We start from the raw sequence: 27,673 nt of genomic DNA, 5'->3' as shown, positions 1-27,673 counted from the left end.
TTTTGTGGACACAAAAACCCTGCAGAGATTCAAAGCTAAGCAGTCATTCATGCTCTTCCACTCTTTCTTTCTGCCCCTCTGTGTCTATTTTTCTTTGTCCCCTCTCTCCCTCTACCAGCTTTGGTCCCTCAAGGTCTTTGCTCTTCCTCTCACTATAAAACACTTGTGAGGTAGAGGGAACATTTCTGAAAATGCAAAGAGAAGCTCCCTCTCTCAATAGGACATTGTGTCATAGATGGGAATATAATGCTGCCATCACCAACCTCTCCTCCTGTGAAAAGCAAAATTGAAAATTGGATTGATGCTATTTGTCCTCTTGATTATTTGTTGCCATATCTGGAAGATCTGATGAAATTGCCTTACAATCACACAGAAACCATTTTGTAGTGGAGGAGTGAGAAAAGTAATTTCTCTCACATTGTGAAAACGCATGGGCTCATCTCAGCCAGGTGACTTGTTCACTCACGCAGACATCTTTTAAATTATCACTATGAACCCCCCATTCTACTTTGAATACAAACATGTTTTGTATTATTGTAATACTTATTGTTACTTACTAAGATTCATCATAATGAATGTATTCTGCAGGAATTTCTTTTCAGATGCCCTTTTTATTAAAAAGGAAACTCAAAAAGACCAGAGCTGAAAGCTATAAAAACCAGTGACAAAAACAGTTACATGTTGAAAAAAAATTATTTTCCTTTTTCAAAACTGTCCACTGTCTGTATGTCTGCTTGCCTCCCTTCCACTTGTAGGCTGAGTGTGGAGCTTATTCCTGGTGACAGGGAGGAAGCAGACTGCAGCTTGATCTGAAGGTGCAGAGACATTAAGTACTGCTGGGTTCATATCAGATCTGTCTGTCTAAATTAACTCATTTGTACAGGTTTCTGCACTGCAGACTGGAGTTTTAGTTATGCCAACACTCAGAGGCAAAGCTGCTCTGGAGGGAGAGTTAAACCACAATGAGCAAAGGCAAAGAAGTGAAGGCATCCTGGCTTAGTAATAAGCCCCAGTACAAAAATGCAAGAAGGAAGAGAAGTAGCAGCTAATATTATGTAACCTATAGCTGCTGCGGGCTGAAAAAGACAACTTTTTCTTATGATTAATTATTTAATGGATTCCTCTGTTTAACAAGGAGATGTTTTCTATTTCCCGTTTATTGTGTAGAAAGGTTTACCTCACTGAATGAAGGAAGCTGAATCAAGATGCCAATGATTTATTGACTGTTACTGTAGAAACTCTTTCTGCTTCTGCAAAGAGGTCAGAAATCAGAAGCAGACAGGTCACCGACAAGTAGCCTGGGAACCAGCAGAGATTCAGGAACTACTCAGAACTTCATAATAAATGGTAAATAAAACTTAATTTATGTAGCACCAAAGTTATGTGTTAAGTCCTCTAGAGGAGAGCAAACATTAGAGCAAAAAACAAGCAAACGATGAAATCATAAAACACAAGGAAGATGAAAAGAATGTCAAAAGTAAAAGAAAACAGAAAATGGCGAGACTGGTTTTAAATTCAGAGGAGAAATACACAAACACATTCATATAAAAGAAAGCTTAAAGAAAAAAAGAACTTAAACCTGAAATAATGTTTCAGTAAAATGGTGCAGACACAAAGCAACATTAGCATTAGACTGTAGTGCAATATTCACTCTTCTTTTTTTTTTCCTAACACTTTTTGGGTCTTCACCAACATACTAAATGTCACATACTAAAGTCACTAAATTTGTCTGTCGTTTAGTGCTGGGTAAGTAGACCACAGTGGGTTTTTGTGTTTTGTTTTATTGTGCTTAACCTTGTGTAGAAACTTGTTTGTCCCCAAATTAATACACTTTGTATCATGGGGTTCTTGACAAAGTTTAAATATACTTCTTCTCTCCAAATCTATTTAAGGGACAAAATTAAGTTGCTGTGTCAAAGTATCTACTGTTGTTAGTCATTCCTTTCTTACCTGCTGTTAGCCCTACTTAGCATATAGTGCAAATGAGTCTCAGTGGAGTCTGTGAAAATAATTGCCTCATTTATCCAGGCATTCGCCTCACTTTGATGTTGAAATATTTTCATGCATTAATATGTAAACAGATGCATGCTCACATATTTATGCTGCCTCATGCAGTTACAGTCACACACAAGCAGACACAGATTTCCTCCATCGACACACTTCCTTCTTTCTTTTGCTTGTCAAGCAGTAATCCAGTCAAAGCTAGCATCAGATTTCAGACCAGTGAGTCCAGTAATGCCTGCTCCCCACTGGGCATCTAGCTCTTTGTGTTATTTCACATTACTTTTGTAGATTTTTTTTCCTTTCAGCATCGTCATTTCTATTTCTTCAGCTTGCCCATTAACATTCTTTCAGTACTGGAAATGAGTGGAAAGATGCTTTTTTGGTGAAGGCAGACAACAAGGGGTAGGTTTTTCTGGCTCTGGAGTGCATTTCAGCATTTTGTACATGACTGATTCCCAACCAGGGGTACTTGTACCCCAGGGGGCACATCTACAATTTCCAGTGGGTATATGAGAAGAGCTCAAATAATTTTAAAAAATATAAATTACAATTTGATTAAAACTATATCCACAAATTGACTCAACTTTAACACCTGAACAGGACATGTTGCAATTACAAGTATCTCTAAACAGTTATGGAATGATTAAAATTGCTAAAAGTGATGGACAAATGGTGAAAAAGCTAGAAGCAGTGGAAGGTTGAAGTAAAAGTAATGGATAAATGGCTGAAATAGCAGTGGATAAAAGCTTAAAACAGCCAAAAGTAATAGATACTGGTTTAAATAACTAGCAGAACTAATTGATAAATAGTTGAAATAGATAGTTATAAGTAGTCTAATAAATGGTTGAAATAAATAGCTAAAGGTTGTGAGCAAGTGGTAGAAATGAATAACTGAAAGTAGCCTAATAGATGGTTGAAATATTCAGTTCATGAGAATCCAAAATCACGTGAGACTTTTTGCTGATGCATACAACTTTAATTACCGCTCTTATCTCCAGTTTGAGTGGGTGTATAGTTTTTGCTTGCTCATTTACATTTCACACAGGTTTTTACACTTGGTGAATTTTCAAACACATTCTGACACGGAATTAGCGAGGATGGAATATTCATGGATGAACATTTGAACACAGTACATTTAACTCAGGAATTTTCAGCATTTACGTGTCAGTTGATTGGCTGTCTGAATATTGATAGAAAATGGAGGTTATTTCACCCCAGTGTCCTTTATGGTCGAGTTCAGCTGATATGAGATGATGAAATTTCATATTGCAGCTTATAATGGTGACCGTGCCCATCATGATAATTTGACTTGCACAGGGAGCAAACAGTAGAAGTGTGTGGTTGTGCTAGACTGCTCCCAGGTTTAATTGTATGTAACTTCTACTGAAAAAGACTGTGTGTGCTCAGCAAAGCTCCTCTGCATAAATAAAGTTATCTTAATATTAAGATAATATCAAATAATCAACATTTTTCAGTATTTCCAGTGCACACATATTCTACTCCGGCAAATCATCTGGTGGTGTCGGTTGATAAGGAAGTAATTTGAGGTTTACTGGACAGTGTGGTCTATCCAGCCACTTCTCCTGATATGATGCTTTAATTTGCTGCTAAGTGAAATGAATCACTTTTGCTTTGCAGCTGTTCCTAAGCCACTCTACAACCCACTGCCCTCCCCCCAACCCATGCTCTTATTTATTTTGCAAACGAAATGGAGTGAGCCAAGTGATCAATGCACTCTTCGTCTAACTTTTTATTCACAACATCTGCTGCTGGATTCTCTTTGGCTTTTGGCAGGTCAATTGGCTGAAAAAATATTCAGTGTCTCAATTGCCGTGAGCTCCTGGAAGAACCTCAACATGCCTTGGTTGTATTATTCATTCATTTTCCAAACCTTCTTACTCCTGTTCATGGTCACATGGAGCTGGAGGCCTATCCCAGCAGGCACTGGGTGGAAGGAGGAGATACACTGTGCCCACTCCAACACTCAGGCTCAGTTTCACACCTATGGGCGATCACTTATTTATTATTATTATCATTAATATTGTATTATTAATGTCCAGTAATCCAAGTGTATGTTGGCACTGGGCAATTGTAAAATATTCTGGCTTGTGAAGGTTTTGTCAGCAGGCTGAGAACTGCTTCACATCTCTGCCCAGTCACCCTTGTAATGAAAACAAACACAGCCTCAAGGTGTTACTTATGAGACTAGATTTATAAACCAAGGTCAGACCAGGGAAGAGAAAACAACAACCGTCTGTAAAAGTGATATCAGTATTCATGTTTCCTTGAAACACTCTCATATTACAGGTTTACAAACAAATTCTTTCTTAAATCTGTTTCTTATCTTCTAGGAAAACACTGGCTTCTCCACAGCTGTATTTATTATTGATTTACTTGTGGTTTATTTGGGATTAATTATTCTTAAAGCTCACTGTTTTGGATCAGGCCACAAGCTTCCTGTGTCTAACTGACAGAAACATTGTTGTGATTCTCAGCCTGCTGGCATGACTCTGCATGCCGGACATCATCATCTCTGACTAATACCATCACAAACACTCATCATCTGATAAGAACCCTCAGCCCATAGAAAAACATCTGCTTGTCAAAAATCCCAGATAACAAGCAGTAACTACATCTCTCTGATTGACTTCAATGTGAAGTGAGTGGTGTTGTGTATCAGATGGACAGTTAAATCTGAATCTTTTACTCTCCTCCTCCTCCAGAGACAGTTAATGGTGCTGATAGGAGAGATTCAGCTCTACAGGGATTCCTACAGATAGCAGCTTTCCTTCCATTTAGCTGGTATTATTTACATATTTAAGTGCTGGCCTTATACTACTGTAATAACTGTATGCAAGCTGTTTCTGGACAGGCATAACATCCACTTAACCACAGTAAGAAGATATCCTCACACTGCTTCATTGATCAGGGCTTCAGAGTAACTGGTGAGTTTCTTATTTTCACTCTGGTTGAAAAAATAATTTTGTCTTTTTTATGCATTAAAAACCCAAGGGAAGCTAAAGACCATCTTGTGGTGCAAGATACACTCACAAAACTTTACAGGTGTATCTTGCACCGTTGTGATGCTATTGCAGTGACAAAAGACAAATTATGTGAGCAGATAGATACCACTGGTATGGCACACTACTGCCCCCCACCCCACCCCCCCATAAAACCACAACATGTCATTTTCACAGTTTTGCACTGAAAAATGAAATACATGTTAATTAGTGAGCTTTAGAGGTGCTGATTGTTAGATTTTGTGTTAAGCAGCTGTTTCCTCCATTTCCAGTCTTTATGCTAAGCTAAGCTAATAGCTACTTACTAAAGCTTCATATTTAGCGTGCAGCAGTATCAGTCTTCTTATCTAATACAATCATGTTTCACAAATGCTTAAATATTTCTAGTTATTAACATAATTACTGGCCTCAGATGGCAGATAACATTGTAAACAAGTAAAGAAAAGAGTCAGAGATTCAGGTGGATACACAAACACACCTACGCAAGATGACAGAGAGACAGATGCCCAGACAGACATTTCTAGGGAGGATAAATATAGGTCTCACATCCTGGGCAGATGGAGGCTGACAGGGTTTGACATGAACCCATGGCTGACATCGGCTCTGCAGGATTCTGCTCATTTGTCAGCTGCAGCCTGGCCTGAGTATCACCGGCTAACCTGAAGGAACAACAGGACCCCACCCCCCACAGAGAGGAAACATCCCACCAACAGCTACAGTCTCATCTAATTGTCTCCATGGATGAACAGAAGGTGGAGATGGTGATGATGTTCTGTTGTTGTATATTAGTTTGAGAATTCTAAGGAATCTCACACACATTGTATTGCATTTAGTTCAACTCAACTACATGCAGAGGATGGGATCAATTATCTCTATTGCTACCCGAGGTCAAGCTTGATTCAAGGTTTGTATGACCCATGTACTTTTGACCAGTAGAGGTGCTCATTATCTCAGTGACCATTTAACTGAAATTAAAACATGAAGGATTGGAGGTCTCCTGCGGTCAGTAATAAATTGATTTTAACCAAATTAAATTAAAGAAAATGTCACTAAAATGTTAAGTAATTATAAATCCTGTCCATTCAATATAATTTCATTTGTCTTAGCCAAAGCCCGAGAGGAATGAAGCCAATTAATTTGAAAAATAAACAAGTTTTCACTCATTTAACTATAATGAAAAGTCCATATTTATGAACCAACTGCAACAATAGTCAGTACGCTTTTCACTTATTAGATTCCATTATTGTATTTATTTCTAATATTTTGTATGTCCACCTTTACACACAGATTAAATCCTCTTAGGGTTGGATGATACCAGTTATATACAAATCTGTGGAGAGATGTTCTGCTCTTTGCTGGAGGGCCTTCCTTGCTCTACCTTCCACTTATAATACTCCAAAGTTTTTCTACTGAATTCAAGTCAAGGACATACTTGACCAGATCACAGCTTTCACTTTTTTCTGCTTTACAAACCCTTCTGTGATTTTTTTTCCTCAGGGTGTTTGGGATCATTGTTGTGTTGGAAAATCCATCTCCTCCCACGCTTCTGAAGAGCACAAGTCATCTTTCCATTCAGTATTTGGTTATTCACTCACAGTGCTATCTATAAATGTTATCTCTTCAACACTTTTTGTACTGCAGCCTGCAGCACGCTCCTACCTCTATGTTTCACAGTCGGCACTATACAGTCACTGTGGTAGTCCTGACCAGGTCCACAGGAAACATCCTGGTCCCCATCTGGTCCAAAAAAGTCAATTTTAGTTTCATCTGACCAAAGAATGTACTGCCAGTGTTCATCAGGCCTCTTTTCGTGTTCTTTACCAAAATTTAATCTTGCGGTTTTGTGCCGTTTTGTAAGCAGTGGCTTTCTTTCATCTGTAGAGGCTGACATCATTCACTCTGCCTGATCAGTCACTGAAACACCAATATCCACAGATGATCCTTGAAGACGTCCACTACATCTTCAGTTACTGGCAGTATGGTCCTTCCCTAAATGGAAATTACAGGTGTAACTACTTTTGTTTCATCAACACTGTACTTAAGGGCCCATATTTTCAGTGTAATCTATCTAACCTGTTTGGTTTTAGCTGACTGCTGTACTACAATTGTCCAAAGTAACAGAGAAAACACAAAGAAATGTTGAGATTTTGGAAAGAGAAGTTGTTTTCATTCACCTCCTTTGTTACTCTATTTTTCTGCAAATCTGTGTATATGCCAAAACTTTAGTAAATAAAGCCAAGGGGGCAGTAACTGCATGACTAGATACTACTAGAGGTACGTGAGAACATTTTGTAATTCAGGTGAACTGGGCTCAGCTATAAGGAGAAAGGAGCTAAAGTGAAAATTGAAGCTACCTTGACATACTGCACCATCCTCCCATCCCTCCCAAGGATTCCAATTGAGATTTACTGTAAAATCCCATTTCTGCCAAGAGAAAAGATCTCTCTATTTTCAGGATTCCAGTGATCTCTCTATTCGTAGGTGATTGATGGTTTGCCTGTGTTTACTCAGAGGAGAGGGAGAGAAAGCAAGAGAGAAAGAGAAGGGTCATGGAGCAGTGCTTACCTGCTTTTTGAATCTGCGAGCAACTGTATGCTTTTGGTTTTCAAAGACAGTCATCAGTCCCCATTGGGAGGAAGAAAGCGAATCGATCTGAGGCAGGAAATGGACTGTGCTAAATTGAAACAGACTGAAAAATTCTTCTGTAATTATAACTGTGTTCAATTAGCCTTAACATGATTGCTGAAGGGACCAAGTTCTTTGTAGTTCAGGCAAGAGGAGCTGAAGCGAGACACTTGTTTCTGCACATAGATTACTCTTAGACCAGCACATCTAAAGACACCTCAGTATCAGAGGAATAAAGCTAGGGCAGAAATTTTCAACCTTGAGCTTGACAGCAAGTCTGTCACAGCAAAACCTGGACTTATAGCCACTGAAAGCACAGGCTTCAGAGGTATGAAACTGTTCAAATTTCACTCCGGTAAGTGTTTCACTCAGCTGACATTGATCTTTAGTGAGTGAGCGGGAGGAAAACGTGTATTGCAGTGCTGTTTGAACACCGAGGAGGAGTTGAAGCTCTACAGAAAGCTGCGGGGTATTGAGGGTGTTGTGGAGCGTGATATTAGGGCCAGCACTTGCCACCGAGAGGTCTCTGAGCCGTAACGACCTGCAAGCATCACCAGTCCAGTAGTTATGACAGACAGGGTCTCTGAGCCCAAACAAGACATAGAAAAGAATAGAAGAGAGTTAGAGCTCCTGCCTGACCAGAAATCCCTTTTTATTATGACTTATGTTCACATAAGACTGTTCTGCATTAGGGATTTGTGCTCACTTCCTGCGGTTAGTCTCAATGAGGGAAAGTAATTACATCAGCATTAGCCTTCAACACTGGAGGAGGTCATACTTGTACTGTCTCTTGTCATTTTACAAGGAGAACTGTTGAGTTTGTGGTCAGTCCTTCATTATCACCAAGTGTGTTTCTCCCAATTAACAACTACATTGTGGTGAGCAGAGCAACAGTCCAATAAATGCCTCCTTTGAACATTAAGCAATGTGCAGTGTTTGTTCTCATGTAGGCGCTAATAAACCATGACTGTGATGTTTCCCTGACCTCAACCAAGAGGTTATCAACTGCCCAAAATGAATGGAAACAGACAGTCCAAGCTGATGCAGCCAAGGCAGATATCCCAGCTTTTTGTCACTAGTGTGGCTAATGTGCCAAAGACACGACATCCAGCAATTTCCATAATGAGGCTCAATACAGTCTTTTTGTGAGATCCTCTTTGACTGGTAAATGACTCTGACATTCACGCTGCATGCCCACAGTTTCTAAAAAGAGTTACAAACTTACAGTTGTAGAAGCAGCTGAAACCTCTGGGGAAAAAGCTATTAAGTAGACTTCAAGTCAAAATGTCAATCATTCAAGTTATTCTCCCAGACGTGAGAAAGCTTCTTTGGAGTCACAAAAAGATGTAATAAAACTATTTCCATGGGCTGAAAAATATCTCCCATGACTAGTACATCTTGATACATCTTGATGTATAAAGCTGGGCAGACACTGTATGAATTCAGTCTGATATTAAATCCATATTTATCACCCCTGACTTATCTCAGAATCAGACACATTCCTGTCAAATGTTCACTGCACAGCAGAAAAACTTTATCATCTGTAATATTAGCAGCTCTGTCCTGCTCTTTATGGCATTTAGGGAAGTTTACACTCCAGTGACCACAGCCAAATTTGTTATCCAAGATAGCATTACATCAGTTAGCCCTTATCCTGAAAACCCTTTCTCTTGTAACTTTAAAAATGAAACAAACTTTTGCTTGTTATAATCCAGTCCAGTCCAATTGCATATGTGCCATGTGAGAACAGAAAGCTTGACAGACATAAGTAGTTACTAAGAGGTGGCCTGCTGCAATAGTTTGAGGACCTGGACCTATGAAGTGAAATAAATTCTGTGCATTTAGTCATTTCTAATAATGTTATTTCCCTGTAACCCCTCGGCAATAACATAACTGCTTGCTCTTAATGCATTAAATACTGCCCTGGGCTACGTTCTCCTTGTAAAATGAGGCTTCCTCAGAAATTTAATTTCTTTTTCTTGGCTGCCCTCTCTCCTCTCATACTCACCCTCCCACCCATGCAATTTTCTCCACACAGGGCCTGTCTGTTACAGAGGATACATCTTTCATCTAAGTCAATCACCTGCTGACAGATGGAGAGCTGATAGGCCCTACTACACAAATCTACTGACAGACAGAGAATATACATACCTGAGGTGAAATGCAACTAGGTTCAAAGGTCATGTGTTTTAGACCTCTTTGACAACCCCAGTCCAAAGTGGGGAAGGTATTTCATAGATCATAATCCTTTTTTTTCTCTGATGTTGATTACTGACTTGAAGTCTTGCCATTATTTTCTCTGACACAAAACTCGTGTTTCTGTGTTCCCTCTATCACCCCTTCATGGTGTATCGGATGACAGATGAAACAGATTTAATGAAACCGCAGATGATGAAACATTGTACAACAGGATCCGTGTGGAAGGACAAAGGGCTTTTTAAGCCTTGACACCGAGCTCCTACCTGTCAGATCCTTTTTCAGCGATTCATTCTCAGCCTTATCACACGACACTAGTCAGTCTCAATCTAGACTGACACTGATGCTCACATTTAGGCTGAATGTAAAGCACGGCACCAGATAAAGCGCCTCATTTCCCACAAATACTTCCCTTATGGCCACAAAATGTCAAGCTACCATTTGCTAATTTAGCTTCTTTATGGGCATGCTGCAGCTCTTCAGTGTAGATGTGTTTTCAAACCAGCCATAGAGGAGTGAATTACTTTGCTGTAATGAGATCCCCCTCAATAACCGGAAATCTGCATGTTTACTCACTGGACTGTTTGAAATGCCTGCAGCTGATATTCTCCTGGAGCAAATAAAATATGGAGGAGGTTAATGTTTCTCCTGACACTGCAGAATGGTGATGGAAGTATTTGTCCATCAGTGACCCGGGGATGAAACGTGTAATGGCCTAAGTGGTTTTGGGTACTTCCACATTTCTGTCTTTACCATTTACCAGATTTATTTGTTCTATATGGAAGCCCATTTTTGCCAGGAAAAGAAAAAAATAAATAAAACATCAGTGATGATAAAAATAAAGACACTCATGAGAAATCAATTATGAGGTCGTAACTTCAGTTTTTTACTGTTTAAATAAAAATGATCAGAATTATAATAAATATACCTCATAATTTGAACCTTCCATCTCATAAATCTGAATTATTTAAATAAATGTCATTTCCTGAGTGTTTATATTGCCCAACTTTTCTACTGTTTTCTTTCCTGATGGAAATGGGCTTCTTACAGCTCCACAGTAAGTGATGGTGTAACATGTCACTCTCTACAGGGCTACTCACCTGTTTTACATAGTCCAGCAAAAAGCTTGCTAATTTATGTTTCCTGATAGACTCATTATGCATTCACTATTTTTTTCTAATAGTGGAATGAATTCATTTGCTGACTTGGTCAGAAAGCATCTCACAAATTCATCTTACAACCATTGTTTCCTGTTTTTGGTAAAAATGTAAGACTTCAAATTCAAGCTGTTGGGAGTTAATGATGTAAATTGTGACTAAGTTCATTTTGTGCACAATAATGACAACGGTATTTTTAAAAAATCCGTAAAAAGTGTAACATCCGCTCCACTTTTGTGCACTGAAAAGTCCATATAAACACTGATTTTATCCACAGAGTTAAATAAGCTGGATGAATGAATGAAGTAATGAATGAATATTAAAGAGCAAATGTTGGCCTCCATTCTCCTGACAACCCACTACACAGTCCTAAAAACACTGTTGTAAACAATTTCTTTAGAACACAATTTTTTCCAAAAATATTATTAAGATTTCCCTTAAATGAAACAAAAGGGCCTACATTAAACCTGGATTTAAAAAAAGCCACAGACCAAAAGTACCTCTAAGTATGTAGATAACAGTGAGGAGAGATTGAACAACTTGACATGAGAGAGCTTGTGCTGGTGTGTTGGTGTGCTTATCCATGAAGCACCCTTTATCATGAATTAATGACCAAGTTGCAGAGTATCTCCCACACTAAAGGCTGGCGTTGAGAGCTGTTGTTCTTCATTGTAATGGTGGATCATTATCTAACTGCTTCATCTGTAACCAGCCAATGACAGGCTGCCTTAGCAATGAGTTTCTCAGTGAGACAAAGCAAGGGATTTCGAGATTTTTCTCTCCATATTTCCAAACAGCTCTCTCATTAGCATAATGTCTCATTAATTCCGGGTCTGGCTATGGCACTGTCTAATTCTCACTTGACCCTATTTGAACTTGACTCTTTGGCTATGATAGCAGCTAATGCAGTAAACGTCCAAGAATCGTATCACGTGGGCCACATTTGGGGCATCAGTGAGATTCACCTCTTTTGCTGCACAGGCATGGAAATGGATAAATCCCCAGGCTCATATGAAGTGGCAAATACACATCATTTGGATGCATAGAGCCCATATGGATCATGAAAAGACTGAGGTCAGAATGAAATCTTTTCACAGTCCTTTATCCTTTGCCACAGTTCCCTCCACTCATAGACCCACCTGCAGTGTGTAATAGAACGGTGCAAAACAGTGGTGGTGGTGTCCACATCTCATACTGAAAGGAGATTTGAATGAGGTATTTTGAGTGAGTGAGCTCAAGTATACTCCCTTATTCAAATGTGTTCATTTCAATTCATTTAGAAAGAAGTATTTAAGTAATTCTACATAAAAGTGGATACCACTGAAGTTAGACCTTTTACCATCCCTCAGTCTATTTTAACTGTTTAACTGCCTACTTTTGCTATTTATTTCAACTGTTTACCCAGTATCTTTAGCAAATAGTTCCAACTATCATGTTTGAGTTACTTATAGCTCACTATTTTGATTTCTGCACTTCATGCACTCTCAGCACATGGCTTTAGGGTGTACAACTAATTCAAGTGCATGGTGTCTACTGGAAGGGTACTGGTAACCCTGTTTGCATGTTTATTTTTCTCCTAAAATACTTTTTTTTAAATCAAATCATAGTTTCTATTTTTATTTTTGAAAGAAAGAAAGAAAAAAAAATCTGCTGTACAATATTTCATGCCCTGTCAATTGCACAAGTACTCCTTTGAGTACAAGTGAACCAGTTGGGAATCACTGCTATTTGGGGACATGAGAAATTTCAACAGACAGGGGTTGCTGGTCATGGGGTCAGAGTTTTTTGGGTTTTTTTTTAACATTTATCTTGTTTCTATAATTTCTCTGTTGCTGATGAAGGTCCTAATAAGCTCAAAATGAAGGTAAGTGTTTTACTCTCTCATCACAATGAGAATCCTGAGCCTGTATGAAAAGTGGATGACTGTTGGTTTACTACTTGTTCACTGTCTGTCTGTCCCTAATTATTCAGAGGAACTCCACCTCCTCTTCTGCCATCTTGTGTTCATTTTCAATACCTGCTTTGAGAGGATGTGATTAAGAGCAAAGTGCAGTAGCTGATGCCAGGAACTAGTGGTGGAGGACATAATGCAAATATGTCTGAAACTGAACCAGTTTCCACTGTTTAGTATTCTGCTCTGTTCCTCACTTCACTACTACAGCTCACTTTGAGATAAGAGACCAGATGACTGCGTATAAACAGCCAAGATACCACGTTCTTTATCACAGGTGGAATGAGGATTGTCTAAGAGCTGAGTCTGGACCAACTGCTCTGCAAGATGATCACCAGTATAATCATAATACTGTATGAAGAACAGGGACATTACGGTTGCAAAGACAAAGGAGACGGTGTCTGCAAACTGAACTTTGCAAGCCCTCAAAGATACAAATGCCACCTCTGTTTAGGAGATTACACAATCCAAAAACACCCATATTAACTTGCTACAAATAGAAAAACCACTAATGTCCTAAAGAGAGGACTGCAGCCCATAAAGGATGCACTTTTATGCTCCTGCTCTGATCTATACCTCCGCCACAGTTTTATTGCAAAGGTCTACAGAGAGTTTGTGGCTTTCACAGCTTGGTGTTTGTTCTGACATGAAGTGTGAACTGTGGGAGCTTGGTGGGTGCTTTTGTAAAATATGACCAATCAATTCAATTTGCCACAGGTGGACTCCAAACACATAGACACATCTAAAGGATAATTAGAGCAAACAGAACACACGTAACCACAATTTGGAGCCACAGAAAAGGCTCTGAATACTTTTGTAAGTTTCTAAAGTAAAGACACATTTTCACTTTTTTGTTATAGAGGATTGCGGAGTGATAGGCAAAATGGCATTTTTATATATTTAAAATAAAATCCACAGGGTATCTGAATACTTACTGGATCCAGTGTGTGTAGTATGCATTTTTAGTCGTTTTCATGAACATACAAATCAATAAGTGGTCTGGGTCTTGGCACAAAGGAGAAACACATCATCAGAGAGAATAAAGGGACATTTTGTATTTGGTGTTTTAGAGCATTGTGTAACAAAATATTTAATGCATTAAAAAAATCCAAAATATTTCTTGTTGGAGAGGTTTCTTTTTCAGATCACCACGCCTTGGAGACTTTTTTTTACTTCTTCATCACCATTAACCTCAGGCTGCTGATAGCATGGCCCAACTGCTTGAAATTCTTGCTGAGTGTTAGATGAGAGGACTGATGCCTCTCTCATGTCTGCGTGCAAACAGCCAGCAGTTTTTAGCTTATCTTAACATAAAGACTGAAAACAGCAGAAACAGCTATGTGAAAAAATCCACTTACGAGCACCTCTAAAGCTCATTAAGTGGTAAACCAGCGGTCCGCAACCTTTGTTGTAGCACAGACCGGTTTCACGCAAGATAATAATTTCACGGACCAAGTGTATAGATTCGGCATAAAAACAAACACACGTGAAGAGCATTATAAATAAAACTCACCATAACGCAGCAGCAGGAACCATCAGCTCTTCAACAGTGAAAGACTTCTTAGCCTTAGCAACGCGGTTAGCAACGAAGTACGTTGTTCTCAGTGCAGCTACAGTTGCTCCTGTGGTGGCCCTGAAGACTTGCTTCTGTCCTTCTTGTTCTTGTTTTTGTCTTCAAAGAACTTGGGTTCAGGCTTGTGTCTTAATGCAGAATGCGTTGTCGAAGCAGTTTTGAAGGCTATATTAGGTTATATTATGTAGAGGGGACATGTGAATCACTTGTCGCGATAAAGCCATATTTTCAGTTAGACTCCTGGTATTTCCCACTGAATGCAGCTTTGTTGTTCTTGACAGTCTTAGGCTTTTCTGCTGTTTCATCATTGGGCATTTTTCCCTTTTCAAAGAAACTCTCCACAGACATTTGTTTTTAACTTATTTTAGCTAGTTAGCTAGCTGGCTTAATTTACCAGGCATCACAGCCATGACAGAGACAGGTAAGTGTCAAGCGGTATTAGGAGGCACAGACGGATGTGATGGGCAGAGATTCCGGTCATGTTTCAAAATAAAACACCGCGTAGACTACAATAGTCAATAAGATTAAATAATATATATTATTTATTCTTTCTGTGCCCGGTGGTCCGGTGGTTGGGGACAGCTAAATTAAACAAAAAAAATAAATTATAAGTGTTAATTAATAAGCTTTAGATGTGCTCATAGGTTTTCTTTTGTTACCTTCAGACCTTTAACAGTCTACAGGGTTTCATATCAGCTAAACTCTAAAGCAGCAGGATGCACTGATTTTAACATTCTGGTTGGACTTTACCAGTGTTATGAGTTACCACTGTGCAGATTTGTGAGCTCAGTTTTATGAGGCATAAAGGTGTGATCTTAATTTGAGGCAAACCCTCTGTGCAGGCCTTCACATTTTTCCCTCCTGACCCTGACACCTGCGCCACAGAGAAGACCAATTACAGAGAAAGCTGTAATCAGTATCAAGGGCTTGTTGGTCTAGGGGTATGATTCTCGCTTCGGGTGCGAGAGGTCCCGGGTTCAAATCCCGGACAAGCCCTTACACTCATGATCTTTGTTTGAAGACATGGGAAAGCTGCAGTATGCATAAGGAGTGTCCTTAAATCAAATATGTATGTGGACTGGTGTATAGACTGAGTCTACATGAATCTGTAAATTACTATTGAACCTAAAGATATTCTCTACCTCAGATACAGTACAATGCTCTTGATGAATCAATGAGAAAAATGTGCAGCAGGAAAACTGATCCTTTAGGAGGAGGCTGCCAGGGGAGACTTGTACAATATGTCAGAATACAAAGCTATTCAGATTCAAATTGATTTTGCATTCATTAAAGCTATTATAATCAATATCTGTATATTAACAGTAGCTTCATGTGATGTGAGCCTGTCAATCTAAGAGGGGATGTGTTATGTTTAGTTCCCACTGCCCCCAAGTGACCAAAAAAATTTTTCATTTACACCACTATATTAGATTTAATTTGCACAAAACACATGTACATAGGAGGAATAGATGTCTTTATGTACATGTAATTTTAGGTTGAGTTGATTGACATTCACAAAAGTACACACAGATGCTTGGATTACCAGACCTCAAACTATGTGATCAGAAAAAAAAATAAGAACATGACTCACAAAATGTCAAAAAAATTCTTTATTTTAAAAAAGTATACACAGTTTGGGACACAAAGGCTCATTCATGAAAATCAATACTTGAGCAGTGTAATATCTGAACATGACATAGACAGAGAAAAAGATCATTTTGATATTTGAAGCATTTGATCCAGTCACTCTATCACCATCAGAGTTTTCCGGTCTGTAGGGAAATTTATGGTATTTCCAAATGCAGGATGATGAAAATATCACTAAATATCACACAGTAACTGAGGTTTTTTCTTGTGCTACCATGTTCTAGACTGAGAGCAGGTATGGAAGTCACAGAGGAAGCCAGAGAACAAGCCTCCAAAAGAAATAAATAACAGCTGCTAATTTCCGGAGTCCAGTGGTTCCACGCAGGCCTGCTGTAGATGGTTTCATGGTAACACTGGGACAAACAATCTGTGGTGGTGTGTTGTTAGAGGATTAGTCCAGTCCAGCACAGACGGTGGGGCGCTCTGTGTGGTTCAGGCACACTGCTGCGGAGAGGTTCAGTCTAAAAACTATTACGTGACTCTCCGGCTGGATGCTGCTGAGCCAGCTTACCGTAGCCGCCTCTGGCTGGGTCGTAGTCCTGCCTGTACTCATCTCTCACCTGCACAAAAAACAAAACACAGCCAGAGGGCACAGGTAAACACACACTCAGAAAAAAAACACACATGCACAAAGACAAACAAGCCTGTATGCTCTGTTCAGATTATCAAACAACTTCAATGATGGAAACATTTGGATCTTTGTAAAACACATATTTTGAAACATATTTTAACCCTTGTACAATATTCATTTAATTCTTATTCACTGTTAAGTAGTTCATATTGTTACTTATACTGTTCCCAAAGGTCAAGAATAAACCTCTGTACTCAAACTTGCATCATTATTGCATCTTTATATTAGTGGTGTGATCTTAGCCTGAAGTTAAAAACTGGGGAGTGTTTTTTAAAAGCAAACTCTCCCCCTCAGAATAAGCCGCTTCTTTGCCCAATATTTGTGTTTCCTTATTTACATTTTCCCAGAAATCTCATTAGTAAATCTCAGAGTACCACTACAGCAACAATGCACATGATTATGTATGTTGTATTTGTTAACAGCATAATATACACTTTCATTTTTCAAATGCCATACTACAGTAATGCTGTCTCTTCAAAGGCCATGGTTAATCATGCATAATTTATTTGGAAGTTATATCACTTTCTAAATATCATACTGGTGTATTAAAATGTCATGATATAGTGTATTGATTTCTTTGGAATGCCATCTCAGTATATGTCATTTTTCAAATGCCATAGGATGCTGTGTTTTATATTGTTTTCCAAAATGCTACACTGCAGAAAATCCAAAACTTTTTCAATATGAGGGACAGAAAAAAGCAGGTAGGGAGAAGACCCTGAACACCAGGATGACAAAAATACCCAGAGGGATGTCTGAGGTTGTCAGTGATTTAGTAAATCATGTGAATGGCTGGACCTTAACCTGAGAGCATGGCAACAGCTGGGAGAGAGAATTAGTTAAAACTACTACGAGGGAGACAGAGGGGGATAACATGCAGCAAAGGGCCTGGGCTACAGCAGGAAGGACTCAGCCTTAATATGTGGTACGGTCCCTACCAGGTGAGCTACCAGGACTCCCCTATTTTAATTTATTTTGTACAATTTGAGTTGTTTGAGATGTTTTTAATATAAAGCTAGAGTTTACAGATATGGATTTTTAAAAGTGCACATAAGCATTTTTGGATTGCAACTGCTGATATGCAGTCTGTGTGAATAAGATTAGATTTTTCTGCCAAAATAAGCATTAAGTGCTACCCATTTAACTGTATTTTTGACAGAGGAAAATGCACTTAGTCCACGGGATATTAAAACACTGAACTGACATCCAGCAAAAAAACAGAACAGAGAACAATAAACTTATGTTACAATGTTTGTGAAACTCTGTATAAGATTATAGCCTGTCCCATACCGGATGTTTGAGACTGATATGAGTGATACAATAACGATGTATTGACTGATACAGAACTGTACATAACTGTACATAACATTAACATTCAGAACTCACCTGTCCTCCAGATTTACCGCGGCCGTATTGTCGTCCCTCCTTGAAGCCAGCGTCCCAGTCTGTCCTGATGATACGGTCGTCCAGCCGTGTGCCATTAATGAAGCGCATGGCGTGTTCTGCGTCAGCACGTGTGTAGTATCTGGTACAGACGGCGGTTAAGGTCTGTTGCAGGGAACTAAACTTGTACAACATGCACACTTCATGCTATAGAGGTGAAACTGGGCTCATAACAAAGAATGGTGCTGTGGTTAGAATCCAGACAGTGCTGACATGGTGTTAAGGTGTGTTTCTAAATACACTATTTCTAATCTGGGATTCATATTTAAAAGGATACTCCACAAAGCAGAATCCACAGGCTGTCTTCTTGATTTTATCCAGGCCGATGATGATGCGCTTGACATCTCCACTTTTAGAAAACAGCTCATGTACCTGCTCAGCAGGAAGGGAAAAGAAGAAATATATGCCTATCCTGTAAATATTTTTAACATTAATAAAATGTTACTAGTTTGAAATATATCATAATTTCAGTATAATCCACTAGAAGCTCTGTGTCCGGTTTTAAGTACAGAATATAAAAGTATACGACTCTCAGATTCACAAAACAGCTCAATAACTGTTAGAGTCACAAGACTTTGGGGACCTGGGCCATAAAAAGATAACAAACTAGCAAACACCACATTGTGTAGTAACCCAGAGCTAGATTTTTCATTTTAAACTTCTTGTTGTAAAAGAATATGATGACAATAAAACCAGTTTCTAAACAAGCTGGTGCAGGGCTTTAACTGATGATGTACTCTGTAATAACAGCAGTGTATCCTACCTGCTCCTCTGTGGTGTAGAACGAGAGGTTCCCCACATACAAAGTGTGGCTCTGTTTCAGCAGCTTCTCCTGTTCATAGCGGTTACCCTGAAAACACAAAAACCATTGTAGAATATGAGTAAGCACCAGTCTGAAGAAACTGAGGACACTGGTCAGAGTTAAGGTTTCTCCACTGTAGCTTACAGAGGCAGGTAGCTTATCTCTGTTGCTACTGAAGTTGTTGCTGGCCTTTTTTTTAAATTTATGATGCTAAAGTGGGGAGGATCCCCCTCCCCCTCTTAAGTTTCCCTTATAGAGTTAATATAGACATAAAAGCACACTAATCACACATGACTGAGGCTTGAGGACAGGCTCAGAAATATAATAGTTTTGCAGCAACCATGTTGTTAATATTCAATGACATTACTTTCTGGAAATGCACACAGTTATCAAACAAGACAGACGAATGCAATGCCATGGGAAAAGTCTTGTTTAGTGTATATTGTATCTCACTTGAACAGTGAATCCTAAAAAAAACCAAAAAAAATTATCAGAGGCAATTAAGGAGATTTTTGAGTGCGGGCTATAAAGAAGCATAAGTGCTAATATTATTGAATATAGAGCAAAACAACTGGTCAATCAATTAGTAAGTTGACAGGGCAACAATCTACAATCAATTAAATCATCAGTCAATCGTTGGAATAATTTATAATATGAATAGAATGACAAATATATATGTTTTTTTTTTTTTCCTCTAATGTATGGATTTTCTGTTTTTCTCTGTTCAGGACTGTTGATCTGACCGAGAAAGACACTTGAAGAACTCTCTTTGTGTTTCTGGAAACCACGATGGCCGTATTTATGCCATTTTCTGATCATTTATAAACCTCTGTTAATCGATAGAACTGTCTGTTGATATACCGATGATAAAAGAAGAAGAAAACCTTTGCTGTCACTGTATTAAAATACAACGACATGCGCGAGTGCTACTTATGTACGGTGCCATAAAATTTAAAAAGACTTGAAAATAATCTCACACACATTCTCCAAAAACCCTGGGTACAATTTGGAAAAAGTAGTAAAATAAATGAAAATGTCTTCTTAAGTTGCTGGCCCAATTTTAGCTAAACGCCCATAGATACTGAGGAGCTCCAGTAAACTGTATTGTTTAAATGCAACCTGGATGTTAGCTACTGCAAACCAGACGCCGGTATTACAGTTAAATCCTTAAATGAGTTATCCATCTTGTAACCGAGACCTAGGAACATTATACATCATTAACTACGCTTTTGAAGCCATTAAATCAAGTTAATATATAACGATATCGCTTTTCCACACTGCATGTGGCGAACCAACGCTCTGTTGTTTGCTAACGGTTGCTAACTGTTGGCTTTCAACATAAACCGATACGTTGACGTTAAAACCTCGCCCAGTGATGTTCCTTGAGCATATTCCCACACTTACCTTAAAATGCTGGTCCCTGTATTGACTAACATCAATGTAAGAATCGCTATTCAAAGCGTTTAATTTAGCAGACATGGTTAAGAAGTTGTGTATTGGCGCTCTGCACCTATTCAACTGTTAGCGTTGCTGGAAAAACGATAACGACATTTCCGGCTAATGTGTCCGTCAAGTGAAGACCTCCGGGTGGAACCATTTGATAGTAACACCTATACCAGCGGAGTGGCGCCACCTGTTGGTACCACATTACCAGATTCTCGATGTATTGACTTTCTTTGACTTGCAGTACGCTACACATAAAATAAACTAAAATGCGTATTGTCTTTTTAGAGCCCAATCCATTCCGATGAAAATAAAATGTAAAAGCATGTTGCACTCAACCTCCGAAAAACAAACAAACAAAGTTGCTATTTTAAATGTGTGAACTGTATTAAAGTCTAATTCTTAGCCACTCCTTTATGAATGAGGTTTTTCATATTATAACGCCTGTACAAACACACTGATGATACATTTCAGTCAGTGAAGACGTAAGACATCTTTAAAACAGAGACATATTTCAAACGTAAATATTAAAAATATGAAAGACCTATTTATTTTATCTTTGCCTCTGTCTCCCAAAACTGCATCCAAGTTCACCACCTCTGTAACCTTCGCATGCTAAACTTCCCACAGTCACATGACTATTGAACTGGAAGTTGGACTGTGAGATGTGGTGCCTCACTATTGGCTGCAGTCATTTTTTTGTCATTGGCTACTGACAGACTGGTCCTCTTGTTTGACTGACGCCCAGTTTAACCTATGAGGCTTTTATTCATCTCATTTCATTCACTGACATTTTGGACATTTGCCATTTATTGTACAGATTTTACTAATATTTTCCTCATAACTTTTGCACATTTTACTTATATTTTTGGGATATTATACTGATATTTTTTCTGTATTTTTATTTCCTTCAAGTTTGAACTGCTTTTAAGGCACTTGTATTTTCATACAGTGTTTGCCCTTATCAGCTTACAAAATTATCATTCTTTAATGATTAAGTTTTACTGTGTATTTATAGGATGTAATTATCAGAAACTCCTAAAAACATGAAAATACTGATTTATAGACTGCACTGCCGAGGGATAAGGGTAAGATAAATATAATATACACATTAACGAAGCCAAAGAAAACTAAAAACGTGTTCATTTGTTTTTTTGTTTTTTTTTGCCTAACCAAAACCACTTCAGACTGGAGAGGTTCCCTTAGGGTCAACATTTTATTATCAGAATTCAAATATTGTGAAGAAAAACATTTTTTCCTAATCCGTCCCTTGCCCGACTTCTGACTAAATCAACAACCTAAATTATTTTGTAAAAAGAACAATACAGATATGACTGAAACCATTTATAAATCACAGAAAATTAAAAACAGAAGTGAGATGATACAGCAGGAGCATGATGTTACCATCAGCCCCTGGCCAAATACTGGGCTTAGCTGCTGACTGTCAATTCCACTAATGTTTAACAAGGACACAGGGTCAGTTCTTGTGTCATATAATAACTTCAGTCCAATAAATCAGAGCATAATAAGCAAAGCCAGTGAAAGGAGGACAGTGGCTCTTGCTGGGGGCGGGTGGGTACCAACTCTACTCCCAGATTTGCCATGTTGTCTTCATCAGAGGTCAGAGGATCTCAGTGCTGCAGCACCTCCTGGAACCTGAAAGAAATTTACAGCACCATCAACATTCATGTTTTTTGTGGATTCATGGGGGAATTCATATTACTTTGAGCAGTTTAAGGGCTGGTATCTTTTCAGTTTTTCAGTTTACACTGATATGATACCTTTCAGAGTTTCGGCACTAATAACAAAACAGCACTTTTTTCACATCCTGTCGCCTGCAGCTGTTCATCTAATGCTGATGTGTCTGGTAGTGGTGAATATGAATATGTAAAGTAAGCCCTCTACAAGAAATCTCCAGAACTACAGATTCATGGGAGGCCAGATGCTGCTAACTATTTTGTACACATAAACACACCGTAACAGTTCACCGTGACTGCTTCTTCTTGCACTGCACAATATTAAAAACTGATCTGCTGTCAAAAAATAACTGTCCTCTCCTGTAGACACATTTTTGGTCAACTAATGTGGCCATGGGTATAATCTTCAATGTGACTGCTTCACAACAAAAGCCACCCCATCTTCTGCAAGTTTATTGCTTGTAATGTGAAGCAGTAGTGGCAGGACATCTTGGGTTAGCATCAGCAGGAACCTGATACAGTTCTGATGTGACTAAAGGGGAGTGAAGAGTAAACAGGGATCAGAAAGATGAAATAATATAGTAACACTGGATTACATGTATTTCCTCTAAAACCATTGATCATGTGAGAGTAATCTGGATCCAGTGTAGGAATGGAAGACTCTGCCACTAACATTAAAACCTGCTACACAGAGAGGTACACTGAATGGCTATTACTGCAAAGTGCATCCCATATATAGAATAAAATGGGGTTTGATTGCAGTGTGCTTTATTACCTAATCATTGTGTGCTCTGATCTTGGTTTAAGACCTTAATATTTCAGCTGATACTGAGCTTACAGGTTGTATTTTCCTACATGAATTTGCATTTAACCAAATTACCACTTTTGCTTTATTCTGGAGTAATGCACACAGGAAGGGAGGAATTTGGGTGGCACTAAGGTTAATGCAACAAAAGCAGCGTAAACCATTATCTGGCCAGGAAGAGTTTATTCTGAGGCCAGGTGACACACATCTGTAAAAACCAGTGAGGGGGAGCCTTTAAAGTAAAAGTACCAATACCACAATGTAAAAATACTCCATTACAAGTAAAAGTCCTGCAGTGAAAATATTACTTAAATAAAAGAAAGTATAATAAGTAAAAAGCACATATGGTCCAAAAAGTAGGCAGGTAGGTAGTAGGTTAGATCATTTCTTATGTATTAATATGAAAGCAACATTTTACTGCTACTTGTATCTACTTCATATAGAGCTACAGCTAATAATTATTTCAATTATGGACTAATCTCCTGATTATTCTCTTCAATTCATAAGACTTTTGTTTATAAACAATCAGAAAAAAGTGAGAAACTGCGTCACGATTACCTCAGAGTGAGATGTTCAAAGTGTTAGGTTTGTCCAACAGTACTGTAAAGCATCATGTTCTATAAGTTGTTCGTGTGTTTTATGTGTAAAAGATATTTCTTGTAAAGTAATCATGGCTGTCAGATGAGTCTAGTGGAGTAGAAAATTTTATGTTTCCCTCGGAAATGTAGTGGTAGTATAAAGTGCCCTGAAAAGTAAAAGTTCAAGTAATTGTACTTAGTTTCTTTCTACCACTTATAATAACTTACGTTTTGAAAGTTGCCTTCCTCGCCATCACCTCTTCATCAAAGCTCAGATCTCCTCTCGATGCTGAGCAGCTCCACTTCGAAGATGAGCGTCGCTCCTCCGGGGATCTTCGGTGGAGCCCCCCGGTCTCCGTAGCCGAGCTCGGCGGGGATGACCAGCTTCCTCTTCTCGCCCTCGCACATGCCCAGCAGGCCCTGGTCCCAGCCTTTAATCACCTGTCCGGTGCCCAAGGTGAAGGTGAAGGGTCTGTCGCGGGGAATGCTGCTGTCAAACTCCGTGCCGTCCTCCAACTTGCCCGTGTAGTGCATGTTCAGCACGTCTCCCTTGCGGGACTTGATGGGGCAGTTGTCCACTCGCTTCTTTATGCCGATCTGCAGCTTCTTCTTCTCGGCTCCGCTCACCTCCCCCGGGCTCAGAGACAGCACCGTCACCGCCAACAGCAGAAACACCCGCATGGCTGCAGTCCGCTTCAGTGTTCACACGTTTAGTTTAGAGACTAAGCTCAACGCTTGGAGAGAAAATCTGGAGGGGATGAATAAGGGAAATGAGCAGGGAAATCTGTAACTGAAACCGGATGTACGTAAGGTCCGACCGGGTGTATTTCACCGGCTGGTGTTACCAGAAAAAACGTCCGGAGAAAACGTTTGTTTTGAAGTCGGCTTCAGATTCGTTTTCGAAATACAGGGCAGGATTCATACTTTATGAGCATTATTATTACTACTACTGGATATATTTTTTATATTTTCTTTTTTTACTCTGTTAATTTTCATTTTCATAAACATAACTCACTTTCTAATTACCAAACAAATAATGTTACATGCACACAACAACAGCAGAGATACAAGTATCAACAAGACTTAATATCTGTAGTACAGGTAATTTGGGGATCAATCTGGCCACTCACATTGTTATTATGTCTCACAACGTTATGGATAGGATTCCTACAGAGACAGAGCTTTGTATTAAAGCGAAAGATCATTTTTGTTTAACCAGAAACACTGAAATATATACCTACCAGACTCCATAGACAAAAACACTAATTTTAAAGAGCAGAAAGTTGCTGGAATACTGCTGCCTCTGTTAGTTAGTTTGTATCATTAGGAATGTTTCAGGTCACATTAGTTTCTCCTACACACTTCTGAAGAGAGGAGTGAGTTAAGAGCAGACAGTCTATGGTTAAGAGATATTCTGCTGGTTGCAGTCTCCAACCTCACCGCTAGAGGCCACTAAATCCCACACATTGGTCCTTTAAGCCGCGAATGTGAAACTAACTTCAGGCTCCGTCCACAGTCTGTTATGTCACTCTCTACGCCCCAGCGGTCACCTGGTTCATCTGAAGTAAGTCAACCTTTTTATATGGAGTTATTGACATTTTCACCGCAACCTACATGATATTACAAGTTAATGTGCACGGACTTACATCTGCAGTCAACTAACGGTAAACGCTGGTGTCATTACAGGGCTGAAATACACGGGACTGCTAAGTTAGCTGGGTTAGCTAAGATAATAAACACAAACAAAATGCTCTCTCGCTTGTTATTTACCCTCATCAACAACCTCCATGTCGTCGAGAAGCTGGCAGAGTCTCGTCCTATTCGCAGGGCGGCCCAGATCACTGCCTACGCCATCACCAAGGCTCAGATAGCCGGCCGGGACGCCTCGAACCAGGTCATGCGGTCTCAGACGCTGCGGCAGGTGCGGGAGGAGGCCGGAAGAGTCCCCGGTGACATGGGAGAGGTGGGCAACCGCCTCAGAAGAGTCCGAGAGACATTTGTGAATGAAGTGAAGGAAGGATGGAAAGACGGCTCCAGACAGATTAAGAAGTAAAGAGGACAGACTGGCTGTGGGATGTTGAAGTGACTGATAATGAAACTTTTCTGACAACATCTCTACCTTCAACCTGCTTGAGCAATGCACTAAAACAGTGTGGTGGTTAACTGCAGCCATCAAACAGTGACTTCATGTTGGACTCGATCAGGAATTGTGGTTGTGAATAACGTGGGTGTAATCAATGGCCAGATAATTTACGATTAAACTGTGGGTAGCTCAATAAATTCACTGTATTCACATGTCTGAGAACACATGGAAATCTGTGTGTGTGTGTGTGTGTGTGTGTGTGTGTGTGTGTGTGTGAGTGAGTGAGTGAGTGAGTGAGTGCTGCATCTTTCAGAAAGCCTGTACAAAAACAGGAATGGTCTTGGAAAATTAGAAGTGGTTGTCTGGATTAATGTGGAAAGGTTAAGTTCATTTTTCTGATGTAAGATGACAATTCCCGATCATTTGAATAAAGACTACACCCCTTCAACTGCCTTGTATTAAAAGCCTTTTCACATTAATCTATGAACAAAACCACACAGCGATGTCCAGTATTTTATTTTTAATTTCCCTTCACCGATCCTGCTGAACACCTGATTTTTATCTGTATGTTATCAGTGGAAATCATTTTATCATCTGAAAAGAGAGAGGGAGAAAGGTGATGTGTGTACACAATGAACTCAGTTCTGACTGTATAAATAAAGATAATTTATAACTTAACTGTGACTGCTAGACTGCCAATTGCTGTCATTTGCCAGTGTGACTATCAGAAAACAAAGCATAAGGATAAAGAAAACCTGGAAACTATTTTCAAAGTTTAGACAGCTGGAAAATAAAATTAGATCTAAAAGAAGTCACATTTTCAAGTTTAAATGAAGCCCACCACTCAAAAGTGTGTTTTGACTTTCATTGTACAGAAAGATGAACTGTATCTGCAGAGTTTGACACTAAGAGCTGTTTCTGCATTAACCTGCTGATAGCAGGAAAGTTCCCCAGTGCTCACATAAAATTTCAGCACGCAAACTGTTTACAGGAGCAGTATTTTGTGATATCACAACGAGTTTTGAAGCCAATCATAATATGAAATTCACAGAGCACAAGTGTGACATTTAAATTGAAGCCTCTAGTGGATATTCTGTGAATAGAGTCACAGATTCAGCTTTTTTTCACTGAGGGAGAAGGAGGGAATGTGCTTTTAAGAATTTTATAAAGGTAATATATCGGACACTAGTTATTATATAAAGCAGAGTATTTTAAATGCCCTCTCTGTCGTGGACCTTTAAAAAATAGTGACAAATCTCCTGTCACAGCAGAGTCAGAAGGAGGTCACAGTTATCTGCCTCCAGGTTATAACTCATAGTTCCTTTGCTTTTACAATTCTGGCAGAATGTTGACAGGAGATGAATTTACAACATAATTTAAGTAGAGATAATGACAGAGGACATTTTATCGCTCCTTGTGAAACCCGGTCACCTCACTGGCAAAAGCAGATTCAGCTGGTTGTGGTCAGCACTAATTTTAAAAGTAAAACACCTGCATACATGTTCATACACCAGTGGAGTTGTCAGAGTGTGAACAAAGATTGTCACCTCTGGCTCCATGACTCCTGGAATATTTGATCCAGCTTTAGGTCTTGGCATAATTACTGTATGTTGTGCTGTTACTTAAAAGTGCAACAATTAGTTGATTAACAAAAAAATATTCAGCAACAATTCTGAATCAACTTTATGTAATTTTTCAAACAAACATTTGATGGTTTCAACTTTAGAGATGTATGAGTTTGCTGCTTTTCTTTGTCTAAGCGTCTTAGAAAATTGAGAACCTTTCGGCTTCTGGTCGGACAAAACAAGTCATGCCACCTTGGGCTCTAGAAAATTCTGACTGGCTTCTTCCACCGTTGCATAAGTGCCTTTTATGCAGCCTGTTCAAGGTGGGAATGTTGCACCATTATTCTGCCTTGAACAGACTGTATAAAAGGTTCAATCACAGAAGCAAAGCTGGCAAAATGAGGGGTCTTCTTAATGGCAATATAGCAGGGTTTCTGTTTAAAAGAGACTACA

General features: G+C 39.1%; 3 protein-coding genes and 1 non-coding gene across 4 annotated transcripts; 2 read left to right on the top strand and 2 right to left on the bottom strand.

The window, feature by feature from the left end:
* The first annotated feature begins 15,450 nt into the window (after positions 1–15,450).
* trnap-cgg (transfer RNA proline (anticodon CGG)) lies at positions 15,451–15,522 on the top strand. The gene has a single exon. It is a non-coding gene; the product is annotated as a tRNA-Pro (tRNA).
* A 599-nt stretch (positions 15,523–16,121) lies between these two features.
* On the bottom strand, positions 16,122–20,619 carry ncbp2 (nuclear cap binding protein subunit 2). The gene is made up of 5 exons (XM_018666295.2): positions 20,454–20,619; positions 19,011–19,097; positions 18,525–18,619; positions 18,191–18,329; positions 16,122–16,733 (listed from the first exon to the last, which is right to left on the bottom strand). Exons 1-5 carry the CDS (start codon positions 20,526–20,528, stop codon positions 16,635–16,637), a joined length of 495 nt encoding a protein of 164 aa, XP_018521811.1. The 5' UTR covers positions 20,529–20,619; the 3' UTR covers positions 16,122–16,634.
* Positions 20,620–21,689: 1,070 nt separating this feature from the next.
* On the bottom strand, positions 21,690–24,383 carry fkbp2 (FKBP prolyl isomerase 2). Its single transcript, XM_018666292.2, has 2 exons — positions 23,801–24,383; positions 21,690–22,148 (listed from the first exon to the last, which is right to left on the bottom strand). Exon 1 carries the CDS (start codon positions 24,251–24,253, stop codon positions 23,837–23,839), a length of 417 nt encoding a protein of 138 aa, XP_018521808.1. The 5' UTR covers positions 24,254–24,383; the 3' UTR covers positions 21,690–22,148; positions 23,801–23,836.
* Positions 24,384–24,981: 598 nt separating this feature from the next.
* Positions 24,982–26,333, top strand: LOC108876648 (protein NCBP2AS2). Its single transcript, XM_018666294.2, has 2 exons — positions 24,982–25,136; positions 25,259–26,333. Exon 2 carries the CDS (start codon positions 25,320–25,322, stop codon positions 25,623–25,625), a length of 306 nt encoding a protein of 101 aa, XP_018521810.1. The 5' UTR covers positions 24,982–25,136; positions 25,259–25,319; the 3' UTR covers positions 25,626–26,333.
* The last annotated feature ends 1,340 nt before the right edge of the window (positions 26,334–27,673 follow it).

The sequence above is a fragment of the Lates calcarifer genome, linkage group LG17, assembly GCF_001640805.2.
Source record: "Lates calcarifer isolate ASB-BC8 linkage group LG17, TLL_Latcal_v3, whole genome shotgun sequence".
In the NCBI taxonomy this organism is placed as follows: domain Eukaryota; kingdom Metazoa; phylum Chordata; class Actinopteri; family Centropomidae; genus Lates; species Lates calcarifer.
Note: the sequence above shows the minus strand (reverse complement) of the source record. Positions and strands in the feature narration are given on the sequence as shown.